The sequence below is a fragment of the Sporothrix brasiliensis genome, assembly GCF_000820605.1.
Source record: "Sporothrix brasiliensis 5110 chromosome Unknown Cont20, whole genome shotgun sequence".
Taxonomy (NCBI): Eukaryota; Fungi; Ascomycota; class Sordariomycetes; order Ophiostomatales; family Ophiostomataceae; genus Sporothrix; species Sporothrix brasiliensis.
The window spans coordinates 4156119-4169291 of record NW_024467139.1 but is presented as its reverse complement, the minus strand read 5'-3'; the positions used below and the strand labels follow the sequence as shown (position 1 = coordinate 4169291).

Below are 13173 nucleotides of genomic sequence, written 5' to 3'. Positions count from 1 at the left end.
GGGGGGGTGGGAGGGCGAGAGCGCCGCCGTTTCGTGCTTTGTGGGCGGGCTGTCGGCTTGGTCTAAGTTTAGATTTAGCTAGAGCAAAAAGGTGTTGGGTGTTTGGTCAAAAGCGTGCTCACAGGCGTGCCTGAACGTGCTTTTTGGGAGCCAAGCAACGAAAGGGCACGACGGGAATTAAGGGGCCGATCGGGTTGAATGCAAAGTCAGGAGACTGTGGGGGACGACGGGAAGACCTAAATAGGATGAGAAGGGACTGTCAAGATCAAGAAGACCAAGAGCGCGAGAGAGCGTGTGAGACAGAGAGAGAGTTAAGGAAGGAACAGTAAAATACGATTTGCGAGCACTCAAGTGGGAAGGGACGAATGCAGAGAAAGCGCAAAATCGATACAGAGAGCGACTAAAATAGGTTCGGCCAATGGCACAATGGTGACGACGGAGCAAGAGCGATACAAGGGCGCCCAAACCATTCCCGATGCTCGAACCAAGTATGGAGTATCACGTCGCACTCCGTAACAATAAATACTTTTCAATATGTGGTGTGATTCGGCCAAGCTGTGACGAGACAACCGCATGGCCTTGCACGGCGAGCAGAACAAGCGAAAAGAAAAGGAGACCCGACTTTGTGTCCCGTAAAAATACTTGAACCATTGTTTGCTAAGATTACCTTCGCATTCAAGAACAGGCAGCTCCGTTACAAAGATAAGTGGCTCTGGGGGTAAAGGTTGAGGTGCGAATGTTCCTGGCAAGGAAATGGAACAGAACGCAGACCATGGTTGCTAGCCTGTCAGGGCCCTTCTTTGGCAGGACTTCGAGTCGATGTATCCCCCTGAAAGACGACGCACTAAGTCATACTAGCGAACAACAACCTTCGCAGCCAACAGTTGCTAACTGGGAAAGGCCCCAAACCAGCCAATCGCAGATCATCTTGAGGCGCCCGCCGCGTGTGTTTCAATCACATCCCAAGCAACGCTCCGTTTCATGACTGGCTCCGGCGCTTGGAGCGCAGACTGAGAAAAACAGGAGGAAGGACGAATGAAGTACGGAGTACGTCGAAGCTAAACAAGGACCCAGGCGAAGAGGCTGCCATCCTGTACGGGAGAACACGCATACGCACTGAACGGGATGGCAAAGCTGGGGCTCTGTTTAGCTCGTTGCACATCTACAAGTCGATTGAATTCTAAATATGGAAATTTTTGCTTGTCCAGGGCGTTTATTTGGCAGGACGCAACATTTCGCGGATCAAGAAAGCCCCCGGCATCCGGTAGACGACGACAAGGGCCAGGTCGACTGGCACAATCCTGCAGTAATAACATGTATCAAGTGTATTTCGTACTCCTATCATGTGGGCCTTGACAGAGAGTAGTGAACACACGGCCGTGATAAGGGTGACATAGATCGTGGACCTGGAGACGCCCTTTGGGGTCATCAAACGGTTATTGCTTTCGTACCTCTTTCAAGAAAATCTATGTGCTTCTACCACAACTCCCGCAACAACACGTACAGCCCTGCAATACTCCTCAATATCTGTGTTTTATTTTATTTCATTATTGCTCACGTCCGCACTGCTCGCCGTGGTTCTTCTTCGTTACGTGTTCTGCATAGAAAATTCGCTCCAAATTCAACTTGTTTTCTAAAGTACACGCGTAGAAAAAGACAAGCGAGCAAGAGAGTGTGAGAGATGAAAAAAAAAAAAGAGAGAAAAGAAAAAGAGGTAGAAGCGCAGGAAATAAATAAAAGTGCATAAACAAAATACAACAGCAACAACAACGACCAATATGTTCCCAACAGCTTGTTCTCCTGTCTGCCTCGTAATTACTGGACGACCTATACGAGAGATGTTAGCTGCCGTACGAGTGAAGGAAACGTATCAAAACAAATTACACAAGTGCAGACTCGTGCCTGCTAGTTACTCACCTTCTCCCGCAAGTTGCCCATCCACTGTTGGAAGCTCATGCTGTGGTCCGCCCGGTCCTCCACCAGCAGTGTCTGCGCCCAAAGCTTCAGGCTCGGCTCGCCGTCTTCGCGGACCACGTAGAGGTGCGGCACTGTAATGCTGCCGACGCCCCGCGACTTGAGATCCCGGCTCTTTTGCACCACTGCCCGCACCCGTTCGTTAAAATCGTTGTCCAGCTCTGGTAGAGACGTCTTGCCCACATGCAGCTGTGTCCGGTCCGTCACGCCAAACACGTCAACAAGAAGCTGCGGCACGGTGTCGCGGCCAACCCACAGGAACTGTGTCTGCCCATCGTCGATCAAGTACAGGCCATATGGAACAAAGCGCTCCGAGGACAAGTTGAGCGGCGGCGGCAACACGATCTGGCTAGTCTCGGGGTCCGGCACCCCGGCATTGTCTGGCATATCGTGCAGCGAATACAGGCGCGGGTAGATAAACTGCAGCAGCAGCGGTACGGGGAGCGTCGAAAGCTGGCACAGCGCTGCAGATCGCAGATCCGAAGGGATCTGAGCCGACTTGCGCAGGCCGACGTTCTTGATTAGGCCCAGGAACAGTGCTGGCAGGCCCCGCAGGTTGGCAGGGAACTGCAGGCCGCCACCCATGCTGCCGCCCGCCAGTTCCTTGCGGAACGTCTGCAGTAGCTCCGTCAGCTTGTTCTGCAGGCTGTCGCGGGCCGCGTCTAGGCCGCCGTCCAGTGCACGCTCGACGGCCTTGTGGCTGAAGTATGCCGTCACGGCTGCCTGGTCGGCCGATCCGTACACGTCGGCCAGGCTGAGTGTCGTAGGAAGGGCCAATGTCAGGACACGGATGCGGCGCTCGCCATTGCAGGTCGTGTGCAAAACTGCTGTCTGGAGACACACGACATTCTTCTGGAGTGTTTCATCAATAGCGACCTCAACCACGTAGCACTGGTCACGCGGGAAGGCGGGGAAGGCGCACAAATCGGAACTGCGGTTGAAGAAATTGCCGTAAAAGGAGCTCATGCGGAGGCCCGTGGTCGCGCGAACGCGCAGCACGGCCTCAAGACCAATCTCCGACGATAAGTAGTCACTAAACTCCGTGGCAAACTTGATGGCATCCTCGGGCCGACCGGCGTTCCAGCCAGGGTAGAACCATGTCTGGCCGCCAGTGTACCGTGGCAAATTGCTGAGCGACGCCACGTCCTGGTACTGTGACGAGAAGAGGAACATATCGACGGAAACCTGGTTTTTGGAGCACTCTACGGCAAAGCTCTTGTAGAAGCTATTGGCTGTTTGTAGGAGCGCGCCCTCCTTGGACGTGCCCAGCACTTTCTTGTCCTCGCGCATCTCCAGCTTGCCGGTGCCCATGTTTGGCAGCGACGAGCTGAGGACAACCATCTTGCCGCCCAGAGGTGAGATGAGCTTGTGGCCCGCACGCAGGGCGGATCCCATGCTGGACCCGTTGTTCTGGTTGTTGGCAAACATGCCCGGCAGCTTCGTGAGGAACAGTTCGATGCTCTGGCGCGAGCTGGTCAGCGGCACCAGTAGTTCTTGGGGCACGGGCATGAACGGCTCATCCAGGTCGCTGACGACGAGCATGCTTGTTTCGCCAGCACCATTGTTCTCCTCATCGTCCCCATTGGCACCGTCATCCTCCTCGCCCTCTTCCTTGGCGGCGGGCTTCGAATCGCGCGGGATGGCAAAGTAGTGCAGGGAGGAGTCGACAGCGATAAAGCCTAGGCGCGTACGACCATCGGCATTTGGTATTCTGTTGAGGCTGTCGAGAATGGTACGGGCGCTGGTGGCAAGGAGACCTGTTGATACGGCGGCGTAGCTGACATCAAAGAGAAACAGGTAGACCAGTGGCTGCGGCGGGCGTACCATGTACTCCTGCGGCGCAACAAACTCGACGACGGCATGGTTCAGCTCGTGGCGCTGCCAGCGGTCGACGCTCTTCTGCGAAGCCGCATCCCAGTCGAAGGCCTGGGGGACGTCGTTGGTCAGGTTGCACATGTTGCAGCGCCAGCGGTGGCCATGGTCAACAAAGGTCACAAAGGGATTGATGTACGAGCGGCATCTCCGGCAGCGCGAAATAACCTGGTCCTGCACAACAGGGACGTCGTCGTCGAGGTCGTGCAAGGACGCATAAGGCTGAATAATGAGGGCAAAAGGTAGTTTGGACTTTTTCAGGAGCGAATGGTTCGTGGGGACGGCATTGATTGTGGACCGGACATATTTAGACGGGCAGTTGGCGTCCGGCGAGGGAGTGACGCTGCTCTAGCCAAAGGGGAAGACAAATTTGTTAGCATCAACCTGCAAAGCCCGCCACCAGCCCGAAGGTGCTCTACAAGGTGGGATAAACGGAGGGAAGGGGGGTAAACAAAAAGCGTTCTTACGTTGGGGGGCAACATGATGGGCGGCGGGGGGAGGTCCAGCTCAGACACATTGAAGGGTTGGCTCATGAGGTCGGTCGGATACAGCTGATTGAGGGGACCAGTACGCGGCGGCTGGCCCTGGTGCGCTGGTACTTGCTGATGCGGCGGCTGGTGCGGGGCGGGTGGCTGACCGGCGCCTGTGATGCCCATGTTGGCAACACCAGCCGTCACTGCATCGACACCACCAGCACCAGGCATGCCTGCGTTTGCACCTGAGTAGCCATAATCGGGATATCCGTAGCCGCCAGCCGCGGGGACACCCGCGGCTCCGCCGGACGCACCGATGCCAACCTGCTGAGGGTGGCCATACTGCACATCCTGGACATCAGGGGTTGCCTGGGCGCCGTAGCTGCCGTATGCAGGAGCGCCGGCAGGCTGGACGGGAGCGCCGTACTGACTGGGTGGTGGCCCCTGACCGCCAGCGGAGGTATTGCCGGCGGTGCCAACACTGAAGGCATCAGCAGCATAAGCTCTCTTCTTCTTCTTGCCCGTCTCAAGAATGGGCGCACCAGCCGGTGGCGGAGCATGACCCTCGGGAAGCAGCTGCTGCTGGTCTTGAAAGCTCTGTTGGTCGCCGTACGGTGATGGCTGACCGCCATACTGCTGACCGTAAGGGGCAGACATGGCTGCTGTCAGTGTGGGGATGGACGGTGTCGAGGTGTCAATGAGGCGTGATATCGAAGGCAAGAGACAGAGACACGGCGAGAAACGTCTATGAGACGAAACGGATAGGCCAGCGCGGGAAAGGTAGGAGCTTGCTGAAATTCGATATTGCTGTGAGAAAGGGGAGGCGAGAAGAACGCAGAAAATGCTGCCAACAGATGAAGGCAAGAGAGATGGAAAAAGAAGCTCAGGCAGCAGCGAACGCACCTCAAAATACAAAAGGCGGCCTTTCGAGCGAACTAAGGGTCGGCACCGGAAAGCGGCGATGGGAAGATGCTGTCGCCAGGCGAAGGAGGTGTCTGCTTCGTGGCGTGCGGAAAATGTGGAGGGGAATACACAGGAGAGGAGGCAAGGAGGGCGACACCGACACCTTTCCATTGATTCGCATCATTGGCGGCTGGAGGCGGGCCACCACCTGTCCTCTCAAGAGCTCTGCACTAAATTATGTACCCACTCGTTGCTTTGTAGCTATGCTACGTGACATGACACGTGCTTCGGTTTTTTTGTCGGCAGTGGCTGTGCGCTGTGGCGGTGCACGTGTTCATGGCCATGCTCGACAACCTTGTTTTTATGCCCCCGGCTTTGCTCGGCAACTGAACTTTATTTTCTCATCTACGTATTTCCTGCTTCCCGAACGAAGCGATTCTTCATTCTTGCCACCCGCAACAGTCGTTTTGACAGTCTTGTCTTCTACTCTTGCTTCAGCTCCTAATTGAATCTATTTCGGCCTTTTCTCTTTTTGGTCCTCGTGTTTCACGTTTTGCTCGCTCGTTTTGTTGTCCGACATACCCCCTTTTCAGCCCGTTCACCATGCTGTCGAGACGATTCCTCCTCGCCGCCCGGTCGGCCGCTCTGTGTCGGCCACAGCCGTCGCTGCGCCATGCGCAGCTGCCGCTGATATTCCAGCATGTGCGCACTTACGCGGATCTGGTAGTCAAGGTGCCCGTGATGGCCGAGTCCATCTCAGAGGGCACGCTCAAGCAGTTCTCCAAGCAGATTGGCGAGCGCGTCGAGCAGGATGAGGAGATTGCAACCATTGAGACCGACAAGGTGCGTTTCTGAAGAGCTGGTGCGCATGTTTGCCATTGCGAAGCGATTGACGCGCGAATTTGGTGACTAACGAAACGATGCATAACACCTGCTCCAGATCGATGTGGCCGTCAACGCAACGGAAGCCGGCGTGGTGCGCGAGTTCTTCGCCAACGAGGAGGACACTGTCGTTGTTGGCCAGGATCTCGTTCGCATAGAGGTCGGCGCCGAGGGCGAGGCCGCGGCTGAGAAGCCTGCGGCGTCCGAAGCACCCAAGGAGGAGGCGGCAAATTCTACTGCCACCGAGTCCGAGTCAAAACCGGAAGCCCCCAAACCTGCTGAACCGTCAAAACCTGCGCCTGCCCCGGAGAAGAAGAGCTCACCCGCGCCACCAAAACAGTCCAGCTCCGAGCCCGCCTCTCCTTCGCCGCTTGGCAACCGTGAGGAACGCAGAGTAAGTCAACTGCGAACCGTTTTGGTTTTACCTTTTTTATCTTTTTCTTTTTTCTCAAATGATCCAATCTACTAATACCACGTGCCCTCTGCCACAGGTCAAGATGAACCGTATGCGTCTTCGAATCGCCGAGCGTCTCAAGCAGTCGCAGAACACTGCCGCCTCCCTAACCACCTTCAACGAGGTCGACATGTCCTCGCTCGTCGAGTTCCGCAAGCTGTACAAGGATGAGGTGCTCAAGAAGACGGGAGTCAAGCTGGGCTTCATGAGCGCCTTCACGCGCGCCTGTGTGCTGGCCATGAAGGACCTGCCTGCCGTCAACGCGTCCATTGAGGGCCCCAACGGCGGCGACACCATTGTCTACCGTGACTACGTTGACGTCAGCGTGGCCGTGGCGACGGAGAAGGGTCTCGTAACTCCTGTCGTTCGCAACGCCGAGGACATGGATTTGGTCACCATTGAGAAGTCGATTGCTGACCTGGGCCACAAGGTTTGTGGCTTCCTACATTGCCTTCTAGCCTGTCAACAGACGCAATGCGCATGCGCTAACAAATTTTCTACATTTAGGCTCGCGACGGCAAGTTGACCATTGAGGACATGGCTGGTGGTACCTTCACGATCAGCAACGGCGGTGTGTTCGGTTCGATGATGGGCACACCCATCATCAACCTGCCGCAGTCCGCCGTGCTGGGCCTCCACGCCATCAAGGAGCGCCCCGTGGCCGTCAACGGCAAGATCGAGATCCGCCCCATGATGTACCTGGCTTTGACCTACGACCACCGTCTGCTGGACGGACGCGAGGCTGTGCAGTTCCTCGTGAAGGTGAAGGAGTACATTGAGGACCCGAGACGCATGCTGCTGTAAGGCATGATTTCTCAGTCGTAGGTTGGATGTTGTGCTAAGAAGGTGTACGCAAAGTGTTGAGACCAGGGCGTCTCACCTGTAATCTAACTGTACATTTGCATTTGGCCTATTTTTTCTTCTTTTTTTTTCTTATTCCTAGACTCTCTTCAGCTTTATCGTTCACTCTTGTGCATCGTTATACGATCTGCCCATGTTTCGCAGGTCCGTTCCTTTTGTTCTCATTCTGATAACCCGTTTGTTGCTTATTGTTTTATCCTTGCCTTGTCTCGGGGCTTTTTCCTTCATGCTGTAATACGTTATTTAGCTTCAAAATCTTGCCTCTCAACGAGATATTCCCTCAAGCTCCTCGAATTTAGGCCTCCAAGCAAAACCGAATTCGCCCCGCACTTGGGCGAGTCGACGGTTTACAAGCTTGTGATTGGTATTATTTTCGTATTACGGGAGTACTATTATAGGTCCAACAAGCGACAGGAGCTGGCCCAAGCCGAAGCTCGATTCACCGAAATCCAATGCCCTAGAGTACCTGACCAGCCTAATTTGGGCTGCGGGCACTCTACACTAACACTGCACGCCACAGGGTCTTTTCTTGTCGTCTCGAAGCCAGACCCACTTTGACTTGTGTGTTGTATGGAGGAGAAGGTACTCAGGAGCTGACAACTAGAAAAGGGCCTCCGATACTGTTTCCGTGACCAATGAGTTCGACAGCGATCGCCGATAGGTTATTTCTTTCGTCTCACCCTTTCGTGCTTCGTCTTGTGCCCGCTTTCCTTTCTTCTTAAGGCGCACGCCGTTTGCGACACTGCAACCTCTCCTTCCTTTGCGCAAAGGTTTATCGACAGGGCCCATTTATTTTTCTTCCTGTGCATTTTCTGTGTTCCATCGTTTTTCGTTCTTCTTCAATCTTGTCAAGACCAAGCACGATCCCTATCTCGCCTTAACCCCCTACGTTCCCCCCCCTACCACACGACAACAGACAAGAGACCATGTCTGGCCGCTCATTGATCGGGTAAGACACGTCGATTCGCTTGCACATGCAAGGTCTTGTTGCAGCCAATGCCAGCCACTGAATGCAAATGCAGCCGTTGGCTTTCCATTTTGCTTTGTTGTGGCTTTGTGATGATCGCACAATTGACCCTCTTTCTAGGCAGCTCGTGCCCCTGGTTGTCCTCTTCATGGTTATCGGCGGCCTCGCCTTTGTCGGCTACCAGATCTACCTAAGCGTGAACAAGATCCAGGCGCAAGCGACCAAGAACATTGGCAACAAGAACATCACCTTCACCAAGGATGGCATGCGCGTTAACGTCAAGGAGGTGAAGAACGAGAAGTATGTAGATGCGACTCAGAAGGTCTTTGTGGACGTGTGGAACCAACACGCAAACAACATCGGCTTGGACGAGCAGCGCAAGAGGTATGTGTTTTGGCAACTGTCGTTTTCGCAGTTTATGGGAGCACCGTCTAACCGGACAGGCACAACTCAAAATCAAAATAGGTGGTGCGATGATTTCAGCAGTAGCACGGCTCGGCCATGGGGATACCACCCAGCATGCGACTTGCCGCCATTGACGCGACACATCTCGAGATGCACCGACACTTGGAAGCGAGCGACGACAGCGAGTTGCGCCATTTGAGACTTGAGATTACCTTAGTACGAGGTCCTGGGATTTCTGGCCAAGGTCAGAGGGGCGTCTGTCATGTATTTACAGCCGGGTTCGGATCCGCCTTTGTGCGTGAATGCATAGATGTTTTGGTTCTTGCTTTCAATTTCATTGTTATACATCTCTTTCTTGCGACAAGCTTCAGGTAATCAGCAACGGTTGTAGTTTTGCATAATATCGTGCATTTTCAATCCACCCTTGTGGGTTGGTTTGCATTTAATTATCTTGAAATGCTATGATACTGCATTTTGCAATCTCCCGTACTTCTGCATGCTCAAAGCGTATTCTGTACATGTATACATCCCCACCCAGGTCCTATCTGTTTCCTAAATAGGATGCTATTTTACATGATGCCCATCTCCAATGAGGTCCCCTTTATAAAGCAACCTTGTCATTCGCGTTTCCTCCTACACATGTAAAATGTTATGAGCGACATACGTACCGTACGGCCCCGAACCTCCAGATGCCTTTTCGACGAGTTCTTTTCGATCCGCGTCTAGTGATTGCTTCTGAAGAGCTTCCCACTGTTGGAGTGGATTCAATGCTTGCTTGGTGGTGGAGGGTGTCGGTGTCGAACGACCTGCATTCGAGACCACCCCTGGGATCGTTACTGAACTTGTGTCAGAGTTAGGGCTAGATAATGATCCCGGGCCTACTGTAGACGCCATCGATACACCGGGTGGCGATACGCCCGACGTCGCCGATAGGAAGGCCTGCATGTTGTGCAGTGACTCGAGATGTTGATGTTGCGACATGACCCGGTCACGGCGGATCAACATTGACGGGACACGGAATCTGAGCTTCAAACAAGGAAACATGTTAGCATCTGGTATTCATCACTACATATCATGGTTTCCACTTATAACGAAACACGCCTGCACAGCTTACCTCGGCTAGGAAACCTGCGTATCGCACGCCAAGCTCATTGCTAATGTGCTTCAGCCGTCCAATGACCCAGGCGCGCTGGTTGTCCGTCGTGTAGTCCTGGCTGTTAATGTTGGTCAACGGCCAGGCCAGAAAGTAGCCAGCGAGGCCTTTGAGACTGGAATCGTCACCGCAGACAAAGCCCAGGGAGGGGGTGTACTCGTTATCAGAATCTCCCTCCGTACTGCCGTCGGTCGACTGGGTAGCACTGGGGGGGTCTTTGGAGTGGTGCCTGCGATCCGGTGAAGCCGACGACGAAGAAAAGTCCTGACTTTTATGCCAGCCTAGATAAAACGGCACAGATGCAATTATGTCCGTGATGATGTCACTGCACATGCGTGCTGCAGTGGCGTATTGGGACGTTGTGCGATAATCTGCTGGGGCGCAGGCCCAAGCAGCACAGCGTACGCCGATCGAAGCCAGGCACAGGCGGGTGGCACGAACCATATTCCATACACTGGCAATATAAATATCACGGTAGACGTCAATCTTCCCTGGAAACACCTCGGCCCGCCCGTAGTCGCCGCCTTCGGGGAGCTTGTCTTGCCAGGCAACGGTGTGGTACCGCCACTCGACGGGGACATTGGCTTGCCAAGCAACGCAGTCACGATCGAGGCTGTATGCTTCTTGCGCGAGGGCCATAATGCGGGCAACATTTTCGGGAGAGCGGTCAGAGGACGTAGCCATGAGATCAGCAGCCCGAGATCGCAGAGCGGCGGTTCGAATACTGAGCCGCTGGCAGGCGCCTGCGGCGGAGTCGGCGACAGCATCGGCCATCCACCAGTCAACATCCATGTCAGGCGCCTTGCCGGAGGCAAGACAATGAATAATCTGCAACATGTGTTAGAATGCAGTCTTCAAGCCAGTATACGAGGCACGTGCTTGTCTTGCAGTCTCTTACCATTTGCGTACGCACAGCAATGAACAGGGATAGACCCGACCGAGTCTTACGCTGACCCAAGTTCCGGGCTTTCACGATTTCAACAGCACCTTCAATATGGGAGCCCCATGCGAACAAGCCCATGTGCTTTGCGGTGATGCTCTGAGGCACGTCAGCATATAAAATCGACAATGATTAGGAGCAAAAGACTGGTGGAGGGCGCCTGCGTACCTCAAATAAGCTGAGCAATAAGACTGCGCCAAGAGTGTTATCTGCGCGTGAGAGCGCCGGGTCACGCAGTGCGAGGTGAGTGGCAGCCAACGCTCGCGTATAGGCTGACAGTGCTTTGTCGGCAAATGCGAAGCCGTTGGAGGCGACGCGTGTGCCCATGGACGCAAGGGCACAAGCGCGAAATGCAATTGAGAGGGCGGCGCGGGCTTCTTTGCTTGAAGAAGATACAGGTGCTGCGGTCCCTGGCGTTGAGGGGCTGGCCACATCAGAGGCACCGCTGAGGGCAGCCGCTTCCTTTGTGCCAATGGATGCATACAACGATGTCGGGCTCTCGGCATCCTTCATCATAGGAACGAGGAAGTCCATGTAGCCTCGACCGGTACCCTGGAACGGAACGAGCACAAAATTGGAGTAGAAGTGGCAGACGGCCAGCTGATCGGGTGGTACTGGCAGAGCCGGTACGATGGACCCATAATAATAACGGCTGCTCCCGGACGAGTAGCTGCCCGTGCTGTCTGCACTGTTACCATTCTGGCTTGCTCCGAAGCCGTTGCCGTAGCTAGCCATGTTGCCCCTGCGGCCATGTGCTGCGACGAACCGAAGTGAGGCCTTGGCGAGGCTGTCATCCGGGCTGTCACTATCTGTGCTCCTGGCGTGACCGGAGCCGGTATGCGCGGGCAAGGTGACGGAGCCGCCGAAGCTGGCCGTGTCCGGAGTCTGATGCGCGGCACGCCCAGCCTGGCGACTGCGTAGGGTGGCAGCTGCCTTTTTCCGGGCAGTGGTGCGTGCTCGTTTCTCGGCCGCACTAGCCTCGGTCTCGTTCCGGAAGAGCAAGTCAATCTTGCTCTTATAGCCTGGACAAGTGCGGTTGGTGCGGATGCATTGGTTACATGCAGGCTTTGCCTCGTCACACTGTAGTTGTACACAGGGTTAGAGAGTGTTCTCTTGATAGCGGGCAGGTACCGCGTGGCCGCAAGATAGAATGCAGGCGGCAGCACGTAGACGAATCAAAAGGACGGCAGGTAGGACGGTAGGTAGGACAGTAGGACAGCAGGACACAGGTGACGTGCAGCACGGTATCGAGGGACCAAGTGCCGAGCCGTACAGCATGGCACGCCAAAGTGGAAGAGGAGAAACAAGCCACGGCGGGCCCGCCACCCACAGTATGCAGGTACGAGCATGAGCCTTACCTTGATCCGTCGTGTTCGGCACATCTGGCAGCCCGTCGACGGTTTCCCCGAGAAGACCATCTTGGGCAGATCCGATGGAGTATCGAGATGGGGTCAATGGCAGGCTGGTGGTGGAGGGGCGGAGCAACCAAAGCCGCGCGGTGATGATTTTGAGTTGCGATTGGATGGGTGGGCAGGCCGATAAGTTGACGGAGAAAAAGGGTTGAAAGTTTAAGTATGCGAAGAGCAAAGCCGTTGACGATTTGAGGTTTTGGCTAGCTGCAGCGGAAATAGATCGCAGATCCTCCCTGCGCAATACCATGTCTAGAACGGATCTGGTAATTAGCGGGTGAGGGGGAGGACGCCAAAGTGGCTCGCTCAGATGGCTGCAATCACAGACTTGTCGTCGCAGGACTTGTTGTCGCAGGCAGGGAGGGCCACCAAGTCTAGCATTGCCCGGACGTAAGATATTGGGCCATGAAAGCGTAGCATTGGTGGTGGGAGGAGCAAGCGAGACGGTGGGGTGGAGACTCTCGCGACAGGTGTAACTAGCTCGCCGTCGACCGGGCCAACAGATTGGGCCCGGGCAGTTGGTGGATTTAAGGTTTCAAGGTCTGTTGGCCTGGCTGCGGTGGGGAGGGATGTAGGATCAGTTGGCCATCAATTGCATCGAGAAGAAGATGGACGCCATGTGCGATGGCGAATTGGGGATGGATATTGGTAGCAGAGGAAAGAGCAGGTTGAAGCGAGATGGACGGACTAAGGTACTCGAGGGAGCTTGCTCAGGAATAAAGGCAAAAGGGGAAGGAGCGACGCAAGAAGCGCCCTCCTATCTCCATTCACTCAAAATTACTCCGTACATAGAGAGCACACCGCCACTCCCTGACTTTTGGCCGAGCACTATCAATGGAAAGGCACAAACCCGGATCACAACGAAAGAAGGTGACGATCG

The 13173-nt window shown here is 54.9% G+C and overlaps 4 protein-coding genes across 4 annotated transcripts; 2 read left to right on the top strand and 2 right to left on the bottom strand.

Annotated features, from left to right (window-relative positions):
- Nucleotides 1–1905: 1905 nt before the first annotated feature.
- SPBR_06528 (protein transport protein SEC24) lies at nt 1906–4976 on the bottom strand (the record flags this gene model as incomplete). The annotated part of the gene is made up of 2 exons (XM_040764784.1): nt 1906–4194; nt 4314–4976. 2 exons carry the CDS (start codon nt 4974–4976, stop codon nt 1906–1908), a joined length of 2952 nt encoding a protein of 983 aa, XP_040617112.1.
- Nucleotides 4977–5825: 849 nt separating this feature from the next.
- Nucleotides 5826–7362, top strand: SPBR_07145 (2-oxoglutarate dehydrogenase E2 component (dihydrolipoamide succinyltransferase); the record flags this gene model as incomplete). Its single annotated transcript, XM_040765399.1, has 4 exons — nt 5826–6065; nt 6163–6498; nt 6596–6988; nt 7066–7362. The coding sequence occupies 4 exons, from the start codon at nt 5826–5828 to the stop codon at nt 7360–7362; spliced, it is 1266 nt and encodes a 421-aa protein (XP_040617111.1).
- A 983-nt stretch (nt 7363–8345) lies between these two features.
- SPBR_07936 (uncharacterized protein) lies at nt 8346–8851 on the top strand (the record flags this gene model as incomplete). Its single annotated transcript, XM_040766189.1, has 3 exons — nt 8346–8368; nt 8507–8770; nt 8830–8851. 3 exons carry the CDS (start codon nt 8346–8348, stop codon nt 8849–8851), a joined length of 309 nt encoding a protein of 102 aa, XP_040617110.1.
- A 704-nt stretch (nt 8852–9555) lies between these two features.
- SPBR_06595 (uncharacterized protein) lies at nt 9556–12302 on the bottom strand (the record flags this gene model as incomplete). Its single annotated transcript, XM_040764851.1, has 6 exons — nt 9556–9615; nt 9674–9817; nt 9906–10772; nt 10843–10983; nt 11053–11964; nt 12243–12302. 6 exons carry the CDS (start codon nt 12300–12302, stop codon nt 9556–9558), a joined length of 2184 nt encoding a protein of 727 aa, XP_040617109.1.
- Nucleotides 12303–13173: the final 871 nt, after the last annotated feature.